Source organism: Zootoca vivipara, chromosome 14 (assembly GCF_965207765.1).
Source record: "Zootoca vivipara chromosome 14, rZooViv2.hap1.1, whole genome shotgun sequence".
Taxonomy (NCBI): domain Eukaryota; kingdom Metazoa; phylum Chordata; class Lepidosauria; order Squamata; family Lacertidae; genus Zootoca; species Zootoca vivipara.
The window spans coordinates 25,314,053-25,331,335 of NC_142597.1; the positions used below are offsets into that span (position 1 = coordinate 25,314,053).

The 17,283-nt window shown below is 45.9% G+C and overlaps 1 protein-coding gene across 1 annotated transcript in view; it reads left to right on the top strand.

Moving 5' to 3' along the window:
- NCAPD3 (non-SMC condensin II complex subunit D3) overlaps window positions 1–17,283 on the top strand; it is a 54,345-nt gene that overhangs the window by 27,117 nt on the left and 9,945 nt on the right. Inside the window, exons 15-26 of the mRNA XM_088658269.1 lie at window positions 1,566–1,700; window positions 3,234–3,454; window positions 5,843–6,038; window positions 6,149–6,242; window positions 6,346–6,461; window positions 7,973–8,080; window positions 8,455–8,569; window positions 8,664–8,771; window positions 9,482–9,720; window positions 10,296–10,375; window positions 15,169–15,306; window positions 16,820–16,953. Coding sequence (XP_088514395.1) covers window positions 1,566–1,700; window positions 3,234–3,454; window positions 5,843–6,038; window positions 6,149–6,242; window positions 6,346–6,461; window positions 7,973–8,080; window positions 8,455–8,569; window positions 8,664–8,771; window positions 9,482–9,720; window positions 10,296–10,375; window positions 15,169–15,306; window positions 16,820–16,953 — 1,684 coding nt within the window. The remainder of the gene's footprint in view (window positions 1–1,565; window positions 1,701–3,233; window positions 3,455–5,842; window positions 6,039–6,148; window positions 6,243–6,345; window positions 6,462–7,972; window positions 8,081–8,454; window positions 8,570–8,663; window positions 8,772–9,481; window positions 9,721–10,295; window positions 10,376–15,168; window positions 15,307–16,819; window positions 16,954–17,283) is intronic.

The window sequence follows — 17,283 nt, forward strand, 5'->3', positions numbered from 1 at the left end:
AACTGGAACACCGAGCAGGAACGCTTGACACTGTAATGTAATATTGCTGGTCTCACTTGTCTCCGTAACTGAGATCAAGGTATTTCTGGTGGTTTCAAGAGTTGGCCCACTTAGCACAGTGCATTCAACCCTGACAGGTAGAAGGGTTCTCCAGGGTCTTTTTTAGCTATGCGCTCTGATCGCTCTTAACTGAAGGTACCAGGGATTTTACCTCCCACTGCATGTGTGTGCATTTGTTTTGTTTTTAAGCTAGAGGCATAGTGAGCTATTTTATACCAGACCAGAAATGTCTTCTCTCACTGGCAACAGCTCTCCGGAGTTTTGGGCAGATGCCATTCCCATCACCTGTCATTTGATCCTTAAAAAACCCAAAAGAAACCCAAAATCCCTCAATGCTGGGGCCTGAACTTGGGACCTTCTCCATGAGATCAGATGCTCTACCACAGGCACCCCCAAACTTCGGCCCTCCAGATGTTTTGGACTACAATTCCCAACTTCCCCAACCACTGGTCCTGTTAGCTAGGGATCATGGGAGTTGTAGGCCAAAACATCTGGAGGGCCGCAGTTTGGGGATGCCTGCTCTACCACTTAGTTCTGGTACTTCTCTCCACTTGGCCACCATCTTCATCCTCCCTTAATTTGAAATTGTAAGCATACATAACCCGCACCAAAGTCACTGCGAGAGGGAGGGCTATGCATCCAAATAAATCAAATTATCTTAGATTGGTATTGATAATGGCTGAGAGAGGATTCCCGTCCCTGGCAGCCACAGCGAATGATGAATGACTTGAGAAATGTGACCTTAACTTGGCCAAATACTTGATCTCCTGCTGAGAGATTTATTACTGTGTAATGAAATATGTAAGCTTGAATAAATCACTTTTTAACATTTAAACCCTCATGTTTAGAATATTTATAGTGGCATAATGAATCTGTGTGGGAAGGTAATGAATTGGCACACATTTGAATGCAGAACTGCACAGACGTCAGTTGTGCTGAATATTGTAGGTTTCTGTAGCTGGGATAATTGGCTTGTTCCAGACTCCCTCAAGGGTGGCCATCATCCGGGGACCAAAGACTACTCGCATGATGGCTTTGGAATCTGGGTCTCAAATTTGGCAACATAGCCTGTCCCAAATTTCCAGATCAAAGCTCTGGGATGATCCTGACATCCCTTGCTGTGTGTCTGTCACTTAAGACTGGGGCTGGGGCTTTTTCCTTCCTGACAAATGTTTGGCAGTGGTGGGTGGGGCCAAAGGTGGAAATAGGTGGGGCAACAAATGCTGGCATTCTCTTTTGTACAGTGAGCTAGTTTATACACATACTCACGTACCCCTCTCTATCCTCCAGGCAAGTAAGAAGCATTCTCACAGTTCAGAGATACATTTCAACCAGGCAAAGATGCTCAATGAGGTTGCAAAGCAAGGCTGGTGCGAGGTGTGGCCTGGAAGAGACCCAGTGGCCAGATAGAGAGATCTGGAGGGCCACATTTGGCCTCCAGGCCTGAGGTTCCCCCATCCCTGACAGATATGTATTTTGATAGATGTTGCTTGTCCGATCCCTAGGTGTTGATGAGCATCTTGAAGCACCATGTGATTTCCTGCACCTTGGAAGACTTGGCCACGCTCCAGGATCGATGTCGCGATCCTGCCATCTCTGTGAGGAAGCAAGCCCTGCAGTCTATCACAGACCTCTTACTGGTGAGAGAAGTTGCTGGCTTTGCTCTTGGATGTGGCTGGGTATGAGAACTATTTTTTAAAAAAGCCTATCACAATAACTTCAGAATTCAGCACCTGAGCAATACTAATTCTCCACTAATGAAAAATGAGTACAGTAATTGAGACTTTGGTAATACTTTCTTTATTGATTCTGGGCACAGCCGGCACTGTCACCCCCCCAGCCACTATTTTACACCAAACGTTGATGGGTGGACCTTGGATGTCTAGTGTAAAAACAGAATAGACTCCACAAGTTCTTTCAAAGAAGAGATCCTTCACTGTGGCAGCTCCTATTCTCTGGACCCCCTTGTCCATTGCTATTAAGTAGATGCCTTCACTGTATTGTTTTCAACACTCACTAAAGACTTGTGTGTCTGGGTAGACTTGCTTAAACAAAACAAGTTTAATATGTGGTTGAATTTTATTATGTATGTTTGTATTTACATATGAGTTTGCTTATATTTTAATGTTAGCTTCCTTTTAACATTTGGTTTTGTCAAAAAAATTAATGAATATTTTATATCATACGCAAAGTGCTTAGCGCTTACAGATATTTAAACAGCAGATAAGTTAAAGGTCAGCCCAGCCCCTGGTTTAAAGCATAACCTTATATCAAAGAGGAAGGAACCAAACGGAAAGCTTTCAAGCTGCCCTATCCCATGTTATTTGCTCTAATGGCAGGACAGCCCATGTTTAGGTAAAAATTCAAGGCTGCTCATCCTTGTACTACGGTATTTCAGGCAACTGTGGAGGAATAGTGCCTGATGATGATTCCGGTTCATCATGGGTTAACCTATCACTCCCATGATAGGCAGGTGTTTCCTGGGAGGCGGAGCTAGACAGCATTCTAAATGGAGGGGGAACAACCGTTGAAAGGCAGTTGGGGGTTGGCAGTTGGGGAGTGGAGGGTTAGAGAGGGAGCAGGAGGTTAGGTTTGGGTGGATGGGAAGAAAGGTTATAACCGTTATTATCAAGATGCAGGAGATGTATTAACAAGTCTGTGTTATAAGATACGCACTTTTAAGAACCAGAGAAATCCATGTTTTCAAGTTAAAAAATAAAGTTAAATGTGCCTAAATGTTTGTGGACTCGGGACTAAGAGGCGAGAACAAAGCTTTTCTGTGAAAGAGGAAACTGTTTGCTTTTTCTCCTGTCATACAAAGGGCTGTTTAGTGAAGCCAAGGGAGCCACATAGTTGCCTAAGGGAGAGGCAAATTGTAGCAGTTAGGGATCCATGGGAGGGAGACCCCACTGGTGGCAATAGGTTTCGAACGCAGAGCCCTGAGGTACCCTGGAGACAAGTCCAATTTGGACACGGGAGGTTTACTCCCGTTTGTATAGAAGCACAGGGAGAGCCTCTGTTGTTAAAGCAGTGAGGGGTGGGAAACGGGGAATCTCTCACAGCAACCTGCGATCAGTTGAAGAGCGTTGTGATCATTTGCCTGCTTCTGATGCCTCATTATCTGAAATGGCTGTCTTAATGTCATCAGTTGGTCTCTATCGGTCTCCTTTCAGTCTCAGCCAGACAACGTTCTGATACAGAAGGCCTGGCTGACAGGTGTCGTTCCCGTCATCATGGACTGCGAGGACTCGGTGAGGGGGAAAGCCTTGGAGTTCCTGGACCGACTCTTGCTGCAGCATATCAAGCACTGTAATAAGTTCTCCCGTGAGGACAGAGGCCAAGTGTTGGCCTGGGACCTCCTTATGCACTTCACAAAAGAGAGTCAAGAACTGAGGTATAGTCCATAGCACCTGAGCACATGCAGAATTATCCCTGTGCGGTGTGTCACCTATAATCTTGCACTTGTTGTCATGCATTTTTAACTTTTGGCACCATATGCATTTAACCTCTTTGCCTTTGATCAGATGCTCTGCAACTGAGCCACGGCTGTTCACCTGGTCTTATTGTTAGGAATTTTCTTCTAATGTTAAGCCAAAAGTTGCTTCCTTGCAATTTCCACCTGTTGGTTCCAGTCCTGTCCTGCCGAGCAACAGAACAAGCATGGCAGATGTACAGGTATTTGAAGATAACGGGTATGTGTCCCCTTAAGAACATGAGAAGAGCCTGCTAGATCAGGCCAGTGATCAGTCTAGTCCAGCATCCTGTTCTCACAGTCGCCAGCCAGATGCCTGTAGGAAACCCACAACCAGGACCTGAGCACGAGAGCATTTTCCCCTCCTGCGCTTTCCATAAACTGGTATTCAGGAGCATAGTTTCTCTGACAGTGAACGTATAGCCATCATGATTAGTAGCCATCAAAAGTATTATCGTGTATCAATTTGTCTAATCTTCTTTGAAGGTCATCTAGGTTGGTGGCCATCTCTACCTCTGGAGGGGGGAACCAAAGATCTGGAGCTTGTGTGGTTGCAGGAATCATTTCCCCATAGTCCGAAACTCCAAGCTTCCTGAACTCACACTGAGAAGCAGAAGAGATGAACAAACTGCTTCCATCTGAGAAAGGGACATTTCTGGCTGGCTGCCAAGGCCAGTCAAAATTTGTGGAACCCTGATAAGTGGGAGGCTCTTGGGATATGGGTCTGTGGTGGTGTTAGTATAGGGAACCTCTGGGCCGCTAGTTGCCTATTGCTTAGTGTAGCCCTTTTGAGTGCAAAGATTGTGGAATGCTAATCGGAAGCATGCAAATGAAAAAGGCAACTATCATTCATTAAGAAAGAAGCATTTGTCTTCATTCTGGAGTGCAATATGCTGCTTGTCTGACTAAGCTTCGATTCCATCTTTTGTAAAAGACCTCAAAAGTGATGAGGAGATGCTTTTAGAATGGCAAGAATACGGGTGCTGATCAAAAGCAGCGTATGTTTTATTAGTCAGTAGCGTGTAACGGTTACTGAAATAGAACATTTGCTCATGGATCGTGCCGTTGTGGAATTTGTGATTCTGTCATGAGTCCCAATTTTGGGCCTTGCGTGGTATAATTGGCATTTCTATATTGCTTGCTGCATTTTCAAAAGCACCTCTATACCTCCCTTCCCCTTTCCCTCTTTAGAATTGGGGGAAATGTAAGTCAATTACTAATTTTTAAAATTCATTTGGGCCACAACGGGGGAGCATTTTGCACAGAGAAGTAAGATTTTTGGTGGCCAGAAATGATGCAGGTCCAACCTGCTCTTAGTCACAAATATGTTTCATATTTGAGGTGGGATGGGATAGAAAGCTGTCTGCAGGTTTGCTATTCTAAATTTAATGTTATTGAATTATTCTTAATTTTCCATCTGCTTTGGTGAAGGTTTCCAAGAACCTAAAATATATGCAAGTTATTGCTACCATGCTAGTACCAGGCAAGCAGAATGACTGTGTTCAGATATAATGATAAATGATGACTTGTTATGGGAATGTGTCTTGGGCGCTCAAATGATGTCTCGCCCCCTTCCTCCAGTACAATGATGAGGAGCATGGAAACTTTGCTTCTAATTTCAGTTAACCACAGTTTTGTGTTATCTGGTTTAAACAGGCCACCTTTGTAAACCAAAGTTTGAGGTTGGCTAACCACTGTTGCCATCCAGGCATAACACCAAGCTGTGGTTAGTCAAATGTTCCAAGCAAGTTGGGTGGCTATGTCGGAGAAGGAGAGCAGAGAACACATGAGGCTTGTGCATAGTGTTGTTGTTGCTGTTGTTGTTGTTGTTGTTGTTGTTGTTGTTGTTGTTGTTGTATTTATACCCCACCCATCTGGGTATTATACAGCATATATAAAAAATTGTAAAACAGCAGTCATTTAAAAAAAACCCAATACAGGGCTGCCTTCAGATGTCTTCAGTCAGATAGTTGTTTATTTCCTTGACATCTGATGGGAGGGCGTTCCACAGGGCGGGTGCCACTACCGAGAAGGCCCTCTGCCTGGTTCCCTGTAACCTCACTTCTTACAGTGAGTGAACTATGGCTTAGGACTGCCTCCAGACTATTGTGGTATAGCAGATGGAATTTGGAGGAACATAGGTTCCAATTCTTGCTATCTGTAAAGCTAGCCAGCATTTCTCAGCCTAGTCTACCTTACAAGGGGGCCGTGAGGATGATATGCAACAGCCCAGTTTAAGGCAGTTCATCTGAAGATGGGCAATTTTTTTTGCCACCACTAAGCACCCTTTGTTTCTGTCCTGTCTTTCAGCCGCTACTTAAACAAAGCTTTCCCCATATGGTCGAAGCAGGGGAAATTCTCCTCCGTGTTTGTTAGCAGCGTCATCTCCCATACCGAAACCGAGCGAGCTGCCCCTGCTTGGATGCTGCTGGCAAAGGTGTCCGGCTCTTCACCCAAGCTAGATTACACCAAGATAATTAAAGCCTGGGACAGTATCAGCAGGCAAGTGTGACTTGGCCCAGGTGGGAGGCAGCCCTGTGTGTGATTCAGAGAAGGATTTTTGTCTTATTCCATCAGGGCTGTTTGCAAGTTGAACATTCTGGTTCTTTCAGGGAGCCTGGTGCTGACTGGGAGACCATGGTGCACATCCTGTGTGTGATTGGGAGCATTGCAGAGCACCTGCCCAGCAGCATCCAAAGCAGACTGATGGGTAAGTGTTCTAGAGCTCTCTATCTGTGACCTGAACTAACCATCTGGTCTGTCTGCCTCTCTCACCAGCTCATGTTAAGCTGCTTGATGTTCTTTCCCCCCAGATGATATCAAATGTTGGCTGCAGGACTCCCAGTGTCCTCTGGAGGCGATTAGCCCAGCTATAGAGACTCTGCAGAAGCTCTGCAATGCCTCTGCAGGTGCCCCAACGGAGGCCCAGGTGAGGCTCAGAAATCTGCCTTCTAAGCACTGAACGTCCCACTGGTTATCCTTCTTGAAAATGTCCTTGGGCTATGCTTGCTTCTCCATGCTTAGAGAGGCAGTGGTGAGTCCTGTTGAGCTGAGGGGTTCCTCTGAAGGTTGGTTGGGATTTCTCAGCAGTGTAATAATAATAATAATAATAATAATAATAATAATAATAATAATTTTATTATTTATACCCTGCCCATCTGGCTGGGTTTCCCCAGCCACTCTGGGCGGCTTCCACCAAAATATAAAAACATCAAGCATTACAAACTTCCCAATACACGGCTGCCTTCAGAGGTCTTCTAAAAGTCTGATCATTTCTTACCTTCTTGACATCTGATGCGAGGGCGTTACACAGGGTGGGTGCCCCCTGCCTGGTTCCCTGTAACTTCACTTTTCACAATGAGTGACCTGCCAGGAGGCCTTCAGAGCTGGACCTCAGTATCCAGCTGAAAGATGGGGTTGGAGACTTCTCTTCACGTATACAGGACCGCATCAACAGCTCAGAAATGTAATGGGAACCAATGGAGAGCCTTTAGGACCAGTGTTCTATGCTCCCAGTGGCTCCCAGTTACTAGTCTAGCTGCCGTATTCTGGGTTAGTTGTCGTTTCGAGTCACCTTCAAAGGTAGCCCCACATAGAGTGCGCATAGTGCATTACACTAATCCAAGCAGGAGATAACCAGAGCATAATGAAAGGCTTCCACATTTGATTGCTTGTGCAGGGGTGCTAACTTAAATTAAATGTTGTGGGGGCCCAGGTAAGCCCCACCCCACATAATTGATCACATGATGCAGTGCACACACACCATTTGAATGGGAATGACCCATCAACAGGAGGGCTCAGATATTTTATTGTGAGCCCCCACGGTCCCTAGGAGTTGGCTCCTATGCCATAAAGAGAGGAGCTGTGCGGGTGGGCAAATACCTTGTTCCTATCTCAGTTTATTATTACTTGGTGAGGCCTGATATAAAGCAGTTTTCTGTCACTGCAGAGGAGTGTTGGGTGTTCTCTTGCTTACCAAGGAGCAGCGATGAGGACTGGCCAGCACCTAGCATTACAAAAAAAACATACCCTAAAATACCTCTCAGAGCCCTTTGAATCACTCAGAAGTTCCCCAATAACTGTGCCAGTAGCTGGGGTATGGTGTTCTTGCAAGAGGAGTTGATGTGGAAAGGTCTCATTGATGCCAGAAAATTTAAAAAAACGCTTCATGATTCTTTGGCCACTGTGGAAAGTAGAAGGGTCTGTTAAGACAATTTAGCCTGGTGCCTGCAGCTGCCTTTCTACACCCACATTGTTCTCTTCTGGAAGAGGCTTCTCATCAAAGGAGAAACTGCTGACTTTTTAAGGGGGATCAGGCGATTTTCTCAGCATGGTGGTCTGAGAAACTTACATGTTGGGAGGGAGAGAAGGGGAGAGGGAGAGAAGCAACAGTGGTTCCTTAGTAAAGAATTAAATCAAGGTCTCTCCATGTTTGAACAGGATATGCTGAACAACTTATTTGGGGATCTTGTAGCCACGTGTGAGCATTTCATCTCGAGTATAGTCCTCCAAGAGTGCAGAGGAGAGCAGCTACAAGACAATGTCTTGGTAAGTGAGACCAGACTATTATTATTTATTTGCTGCATTTATATGCAATTTCTGCCCAAGCACCCAAGGTGGTTTACAGTTTGAAAGCACTAAGGCAAATGTTCTAACATGCAAAATTGGGAGCGGGGAGAAAGGAGCCGACCAACTAGAGCAGGCCCTGGTATTTCCCTGTACCTGCCTCCCTCACCCTCTTCTTCATCCTCGAAGGGCGGGTGGTACCTGTTGGTTCTTAAATGTTGTGTTTCTAACATCTTCCTTTGTTCAGCAGCACCAACCTGCAGCTTAAACAAGGGATGTGATGGAGCTAGAAACTTCACAGTTCACTAGAGTTGTGCTGTACAGTATGTTAACTCTCAGTGGTCTCCTTTTGGTAGGTTAGACATCTCTTTATCTTGGGTGAGGCTGCACAGCTCTGTCCCGCCAAAGTGGAAAAACACATTTTCTTTCTGATACAGTCCATCCTGGCTAGTCCTGACCAACTGAGCAAAGGTAAGGCCTTCCTCTTCTTTTGGTGTGCCCTTTTAGAGGGCAGCTGCCCAGTTTTGGAGGCCCCATTCTAACTTTGGCGTGGTTCTTTCCTTAGCGTCCAGCCCTGGGAATAGCGAGGACCTTCCACCGTCTCAACCATTGTCCCAGTTCAGAGACTCCGTGTTTCCATCTGTTGTCAGAGCTCACGCGTTCATTACGCTAGGTAAGAGCTCTCCCTTGCACAAGAACACCTTACCATGTGCCATCTCTTCTTGTTCTCCTCATCCTCCCCCAGTAAACCTTGGTGATATATCAGGGCCAGTGAGCCTTTTTCAGCTCGAGAGCAGCATAACCTTCTGAGAGCTCCATGCCAGTGTGGATGGGGCCAGAGGAAAAAGTTGATAGGTTTTCCCCCTATGTACAGTGGGTGGGTGGGTGTGCTTGCCCCCCCCCCCAGCCAATCCTCCATGCAGGCAAGCAAGGGGCATGATCAGAGTTCAAAAACACATTTCAGCTAGGCAAACACACTCAAGGAGAGTGCAAAGCAAAGCTGGGAAGAGATGCAGTCTGGGAAGAGGCTTAGGGAGCTACATTTACCCCCCACCTCTGCCAGGACTGAGGTTTAAAATATCCCCTGCTATAGATTCCTACCCAGAGAGACTAAGCAGTTGAGTTTGGATGTTGGAAATGGTAGGCATTGAGACTCTGGGCAGAACCACTGAAATCAAATGGGTTTTAAATGAATCATGGCTAATCTAAGTCCCATTGATTTATGTGAGTTTACACTAGGAATAGTTAAGTCTCGATCCAGTTGACTGTCTTTAACGATGGCAGTGTGTTGGTCTAGTGGGACTGCCACCCTGGCGGAAGAGATCAGTCCAGTGGCTCAATCCTAATCCTCCTCCTTCCTCCCTGCTACTTGTTCTTTGATAGGTAAACTTTGCCTCCAGCATGAGGACCTGGCAAACAAATTCATTCCTGCCTTGGCTCGAGAACTAGAGGTGTCCAAGGACATGGCTGTCCGCAATAACGTTGTCCTCGTGATTTGTGACCTCTGTATCCGCTACACCACCATGGCAGACAGGTACATCCCCGATGTCACCATATGCTTGAAGGACCCGGAACCTTTGATCCGGAAGCAGACGCTCATTCTCCTTACCAACCTCTTGCAGGTGAGTCAAGCACAGGTTGGCATTGGCGTCTTCTCTGTTGTGCTGCACTTTGGCTCTGATGTCAAGGGTGGCATGTCACAACAGGAAGCCCTAAGTTTGCAGCCCTGAAGATGGTGAAGGAGAGCCAGTTTAGTGTAGCAGATGGCTTGAACAGAAGTCCGGTTCCCCACCACCACCACCACCACCACCACCTCAGAAGCTCAAAAGATGGCCTTCACACAGCCACTGTCTCCTCTCTCGGCTTAATCAATCTCAGAAGGTCACTGGGAAGATAAAATGGGGAGGGAATCTGGGCAGGGATGTGATTTCCAGTAGATGGGAGCAGGGCTTTGCTTCTCTATGCAACTTATCCCTTGGCAACCAAAACTAGAATAATTTGGGCATCAGACTAAGAATGACAGAATAGATGAAGATGTACAACCATTGCTCGTTTTACGTAATTATTGGTCATAGATTTCATTAAACTTGCACGTCAAGGATTTGCGGTGGATGTTAGCAGACTTGTATGTGTGGTGTGGATTCTGTGGAAAGCCTGGTACACGCTCATCCTCCTCCCAACTTTTGTTTTTGCATAGGAGGAATTTGTGAAATGGAAAGGATCCCTCTTCTTCAGATTTGTCAGTGTTTTGGTGGACCCACATCAGGAGATCGCAAGGTAACACCATCATTTCTTCCCCTGCGCTGGAGTCATGAAAGGGATGAAAACCAGTTTCTGCTTCCACGTTTTGCTTTTGTCTGAATGATGCAGGAAATCTAGGAATTTGTTCCCGCTTGGTTATTTCTAAGAACAACTCTGAAAAGTAGAAAACATTTTTTAAATAAAACCTCTGGCGTCTACAGTTCCACTAAGCAAGCACAGACTTGGGGAGAAACTATAACCCTTCCCATCTTTTTATCTTTTCATGATGTCTTTGTTAGTCCTTACAAAGCAGGTGTGGATAACACCCATTCAGGTGTTCTCTCCCTCCTCTCCACCAAAAGGAGCAAGAAAAAAGGCCTTATCAACCTAATTTTTGGCTGCATTGGCAAAAGAAAAATACGTTGAGTAGGCACAGCCTTTGGGTGGATCAAGAGATTTAAACTTCATCCTGATGCAATGCAAATTGCCCCCTCTCCAGTCACTTGATGAGCAGGGATGGACCAGGCCCATTCACATCAGCTGGGAAATGGGGAGCTGTGAGTAGGTGCGTGAGAGTGTGTGTGTCTCTTAAAAAGGTAAAGGGACCCCTGACCATTAGGTCCAGTCGTGACCGACTCTGGGGTTGCGCGCTCATCTCGCATTATTGGCCGAGGGAGCCGGCGTATAGCTTCCAGGTCATGTGGCCAGCATGACAAAGCCGCTTCTGGCAAACCAGAGCAGCACATGGAAACTCCGTTTACCTCCCCGCTGTGTGTCTCTTATTTTCATATAAAAGTATAAGTCCGCTTAATGTTTTAAAATCTTTACTGTGGGTTTGGGATTGGAAAATCTTTTGGGATTGTCAGCAGCAATTTGACGCTTTCCGCATGTATGCTTTCTTAAGATGAATTCTGAAACTCATTCCCAGGCTTTTAAGTGGTCCTAAAATACAGGTCTAACAGGGACAATCTTGTTGCCCTTTGGCTTTCATACAGCACCTGCAGTTGGTGTCACATTTTTCCTGTCTCTCCAGCTGGTGGCAGTATTGTATCATCCTTTAATGTGCTTTATGCACAGCCGTTTATGTCTCTGTGTGTGTCCACTTTCTGTTTTGAGGGTAAAAACGGACACTACTCATTGGTCACCTGATTAAAGAAATCTGAGTCAATTAATTGTAATCAATTAATTACCTTGCACTGCAGACAAAACACTAGTCCAGGAGCCATTGGAATCCTTTCTTTGTTTTTAGGCCACACACACAAACACACACATCATCTTAAAAGACACAAAGAGACCATGGCTCGTCTGAGATGGTTTTTCCACTCTCTTTTTTAAAATCAGTATTTGTCCTTAAATGAATTTAAATAATTTAAAAGATCTGTCTGATCTGTTACGAGACCTTTTTTCACCTGATTAAAAATATTTAATCTACTTGATATGGACAATTAAATGTTGTGTCTCTTTCACCTGGAAGCTCTGGGTGAAATTAACTTAGGGATAACAGTAAGACTCCAACTCCCAGCATCCTTGACCACTGACGATGATAACTAGGAGGGCTGGGAGTACCAAAAGCATCTAGAGCAGGCATGGCCAAACTTGGCCCTCCAGCTGTTTGGGGACTACAACTCCCATCATCCCTAGCTAACAGCACCAGTGGTCAGGGATAATGGGAATTGTAGTCCCAAAACAGCTGGAGGGCCAAGATTGGCCGTGCCTGATCTAGAGGGTCACAGGTTCCCTATCCCATGGGTTACCAGGCATCTCAACCCTGGGGTTAGGCTGACAGGTACAGATTTGGACTGGAAAAGGCCTGCCACACAAATAGGTGTACAGTGTGACCAAATAAGCCAGGTGCTTGAACCTATCCACTATCCACTTCCATCACAGTGGCTCATGCCACATGGCTGTCTTCTGGTGCTTCCAAAAAGACAATCAGGATCCAAAATGTTTTCAGGTTATGTCTTCTTATCAGGTCCGTCATTGGCAGAATAGCAAGCTTTGGAAGTCATTGAACTCATTGTGTAGTCTAATTCTGTGGTTTTCTAAAACTTACTACATGGTAAAAGTACCTGGTTTTTTTTCCATAAGGTACTGTCCAGACTAGTTTGGATCTTATGTTTCCATGGATTTTTTTTTTAAAAAAACAATTTCTTTATTCTGAATTCTTTTTTGATTGTTTTAAATGGAAGCCTTCGAGCTTAGCCATTAAAAATGCCTTCAACCAGGTAAAAGGTGAATATTTTAGGTGAATATTCTCTGTATGGTCTCAAATAAGGATGTGACATTTCCTAAACTCACTGTGTGCCTTAGGCCAGGCATTAATTGTAGCATAAGATGCAATTTGGGCATATTGGTGTAGCTGCTGCTGATCCATATTGCATCTTCTTTTGAGTCTGAAATCCCTGTCATCATTTAGACCTTAACTGTTTCTTGCAGATTTTCTGCATTTAGATAACCCCTGCTTATTTGGGGATAAAATCTGCAGGATTTATTTGAAGAAATTGGTTTAAAGTCTACCTCAATATCTTACCCCCTTACTGTTTTTACTGGTGTATCTGTAAGACTCCTTGCCCATGAACTTGAGCATTCTATTTTTTAAAAAATAAAAAAATAACACACACATATTGTCAGGGGACCACCAGGGGTCAGCAGAGAGTCCAGGAAGTTGGGACCAGGGCTCTCCAATGCAGATGCGGACCTTCTGAAGGATGTCGCTCGCATCCCAGGCGCCGTCTCCATTGGAGAGCCCTGGTCCCAACTTCCTGGACTCTCCACTGACCGCTGGTGGTCCCCTGACACATATACAGCAGATAGCCAGGTGCTTCTGAATTAAGACAAGCACTTTCTCTTATAGTTTGTCCCCAGCATCCTCTACTTGAAAAGGAACACAGAAAGTTGCCAAATACCAAGTCAGACCATTAGTTCATTAAGCTCAGTATTGTCTATATCAGGATTTCCCAAACCTGAGCCTCTAGCCATTTTTGGACTACAAGTCTCATCATCCCTAGCCAGCAGGACCAGTGGTTGGGTTAATGGGAATTGTAGTCAAAAACAGCTGGAGACTCAAGTTTGAGAAACCCTGGTCTATATTGTCTGGCAGCAGCTCTCTGCCGTTTCAGGCCAGGAGTCTCTCCCAAGTCCTGCCTCGAAATGCCATTGGGAATTGAACCTGAGGCCTTCTGTGTGTGAAACAGACGCTCTCCTGGGGCCCTTTCCTGGTATTCTGGTTCTGAGGGTTGCATTTAGTGGCAGTGGCTAATAGCTGTTGACAGATGGGCCCTCTAAAAAATGATCTTGATGCTTTTGAAAAGCCACCCATGTTAATCACCATTGCCCCCGCTTTGTGGCAATATATTCCGCGAGCTTAATTATGCATTCATTTTGACTCTGTGTGAGTTTAATTTTACTTGTCTGTACTTCAGTTGTTCTTCAATGCGGAGCTTTACCCACCCCCACCCCCCCTCCACAGCAGCCTGTTACAGCACTGAGACCGTAGCAGTGAGCTGCCTTTTCCTGTGGAGCGCATCGACGTTTCATTTAGAAGCTGCCCGGCTATTAATGGGGTATTCTCAATAAATGCCCACACGTAGGGAGCGAGTAATTTTATTAAAAACGCTCCCTAGTCATTGTGGATTCCAAGCTGTGTCTCAGGCCGGGAATACCAGATCTCCTTAATAAGATCTTGCTAGCACGAGTGACTGCTGGTTAATTATCACAAACACTGTAATTACTGTCGGTGTTTACTGTTCAACTGAGTTATTTCTCTCTTTAATTATGTTGAATTATAATTAGAAGCAAAATTGCAGGATGGGCCCTGAAAGCTTTTCAAAGGAGTCTTGGGTAAGGGAACGGCATAACAATAGACCCGGTGTTTCTTAAACATTGTATCGTTTAAGCCCCGCTCAGATCTGAGGTGGGCTTCAGCAGGGAAGGAGAACCCCTGGCCATGTAGAGCTTTGGGACTGGAGTTCCCTTCAACACATTGATCATTGGCCATGTTGGATGGGGCGGATGGGAATTAAAGCTCACCATCAGAAGAACCACAAATTTCCCCCCACCCCAGACTGCATTTTGAGAAAGGCCCTTTTCTCTTGGCTTCTGTGCCGCTCAACTGGTCCGTTGCAAAATGTCATCAGTCTACAGGAAAAAAAGTACAGGACAGGCAACCTCCATTTTAGGAGCGACAGATATGTGCACATCCATGCTTTGTGCCCAGAAGTGATCCAGAAATGTCATAAAAGACATCGCTTAAAAGGGAGGGGGGGCGGGGTGTTTCAACCACACACGACTTCATGCAAGCACATAATAACTCAGAATATTACCAATCATAGTTTAGGCTCCTGGTGATCACACAATCTTCCCTAGACAGCCCATTCTGTTGCTATACTGATGCAACAATTAATTCTTTTTCCCTGTTTCTTTCCTGTTACTCATCAACCTTGAGTCGGCAAGTGGTGACCCAGGGGCTCATTCTGGCTCTGGCATAGTCTTTCCTACGCCCTCTTCTCTCTTTAATACTGTACTCTCCTGCACATGAATCAAAACACAAAAAGTGGCAACCCAGCAACTGAGTTTCAGAAGGGAAGAGTACCTCACATTGCCCAAAGCGTGTGTTTCTACCCTGGGAAGAAAAAGGGGCTAAGGAGCCCTTTGCCTTTCTCTGGTCTTGTGGCAATGAGCTGAAGGGCAGAGCCAATGTTACTGGCCCCTCCTTCCCATGCTTAGCTCAGAATAAGGCTCCCAGGTAGTTTTAAAAAGCGAGTCGCTGCCTGCAAACCAAAGCCACTGAGGTGGCCTTCTGACATGCTTTCCCTTTCTCCTCCCTGCAGCTTAGCTAAATTCTGCTTGGTGCACCTCCTGCTGAAGAGGAACCCGCTGATGTTCTCCCAGCACTTCATCGAGTGCATCTTCCACTTCAACAGCTATGAGAGGCATGAGAAGTTCAACCGGTTCCCCCAGAGTGAGCGGTCCGTGGAGTGGTGGCTATTTTCATCAACATGAAAGGGGGTGGGAGGGAGGGGGTTGCATGTAGTGGTGAGCAGGATCCTCCTGCGGTTGAAGTGTCACTTGTCATCACTTTTATGTCCCACCCTTTCTCCGACAGGACATGGGGATACTAACAACAAAATAATTCAGTCCTTAGAACCACAGTTCAAGAGCCATAATCACCCAGAGTTTGAGCACAGGACAGCAACTGGGCAGATTCGATTCCAACTGAGCGCTGCTAGCATGCAGAACTGCCGGATTTCATCTGGGAGAGAATTCCACAAATACAGCAGCAGCACCAAGGCCTTGCAAGCCGCCCCTACGGATGGGACAATGAGCAGGACACCTGCTGCTATTTGAGATACTGAGGCTGGGAAGTGTTTGGGCCCAGTATTACTGGCAGCCAGTGTAGTGTTTTAATACAATCCCCTCTCGTCACCCCACATAGTGGCATTTAGCAATGCTGTACCACTGAAAAACATCCCCATAGAATGGTCTGGTGAAATTGGCTCAGAGCGAATAGCTAGTCCATCTTTTTATATATAAGTAAATGCCAGTTCCTAAAGTTTTGCTGCACTGTAGTCTGTCTGAGAAACAGCTAAACTGAGGTGATGTACTTTGGCTGTGGGGTTAATCTTCAATGAGCAGAATCCTGAAGTGCCGAAATGATCCCTGTTGCAGTTCTGTCCTAATGCATCCTTTGGCCTGCCCTCTCCCAGGCGGGCTGCTGCTTGCTTCTGTGGGGCAAAGTCAAGCTCTGTACGTCAGGGCCACCAACAACACAGCGAGGTCAAAGCTTGTGCTTCAGCCCCGATACCGGATGAACCCAGCCCTTGCTTGTTTGCAGAGACATTGCTTTACCTCCGATTCTCATAATGACCAAGCCCTTCCTGATCAAACATGGGCTCTGCCTCTCCTAAGGACTGACATTTTGCTATCTGCCTGTCGGTTGCCCTGACATAATGGAATGTGAGGTGGGGGGAGCTCCGTGGAATCCTGCGAGAGGGAGAGGAGACTCCAGAGTTAGGGATGTGGTGCTGGCCCTCCAGGTGATGTTGGGCTCCCAGCTCCCATCAGGCCCAGCCAGCATGGCTAATGGTCAGGGATGATTGGAGCTGCAGGCCATCCACATCTGGAGGGCTGTTGGTTTCACCCATCCCTGACTTGCAGAGATGATGCTGGAGAGAGGAGACCTCCAGAAGGAGGGAAAGGAGAACGCGGCAGGTAGGTTAGTGAGAGTTGGGGTAAGAGAGAGAGAAAAGAAGATGATTGTACTGTGAATGCAGGAATCACTTTTTTTTTTTGTCATCAAGCCCGTTTCCCATTTTAATGATAAATGATTGACCTCGGGGCGACAGTCCGAATTCTGTTTCCTACCCTCCCTCTTCAGTGACATGCAAGATCTAATGTCTGTGTTTTGAATGTTGAATAGATGGGTGGCTTACGCACACTTGTGTTTCTTAGCTATCAATGAATTTCATTCACCTGCTACAGAGAGAAGAACCTCTTTTCCCTGAAGGGCAAAGCTAACAAAGAGAAAAGGATGGAGATTTACAAGTTCCTGCTGGAGCACTTTACCGATGAGCAGAGGTTCAACATCATCACGAAAATCAGCCTGAACATTCTGGGTACGGCTGTATCTTCCTACGCAGAAGGCACTGTGTGAAATGTTAACTCACAGTGTGATTTTGTGGGTGGGGGGGGCACTTCCAAAACCCCTCTTCTGTGCATGAAGTTCAGTGCCTATTGGGTAGCACCCCTGCAGAGTGGCTCAGAAGTTGCCCAGTTCCAAAGATCACAAGCTTTCCTCGCAGCATTGTTGAAAGGATTGTTGTGATGATGTACCCAAAATGTCATGGATACTACAAAATCGTTGCGGGATACCCTGTGAATTGTTGCGGGGTTTCCCATTTCTTGCATGGGAGGTGTTGGTTTGTCTGCCTCGTGCACATTTTACA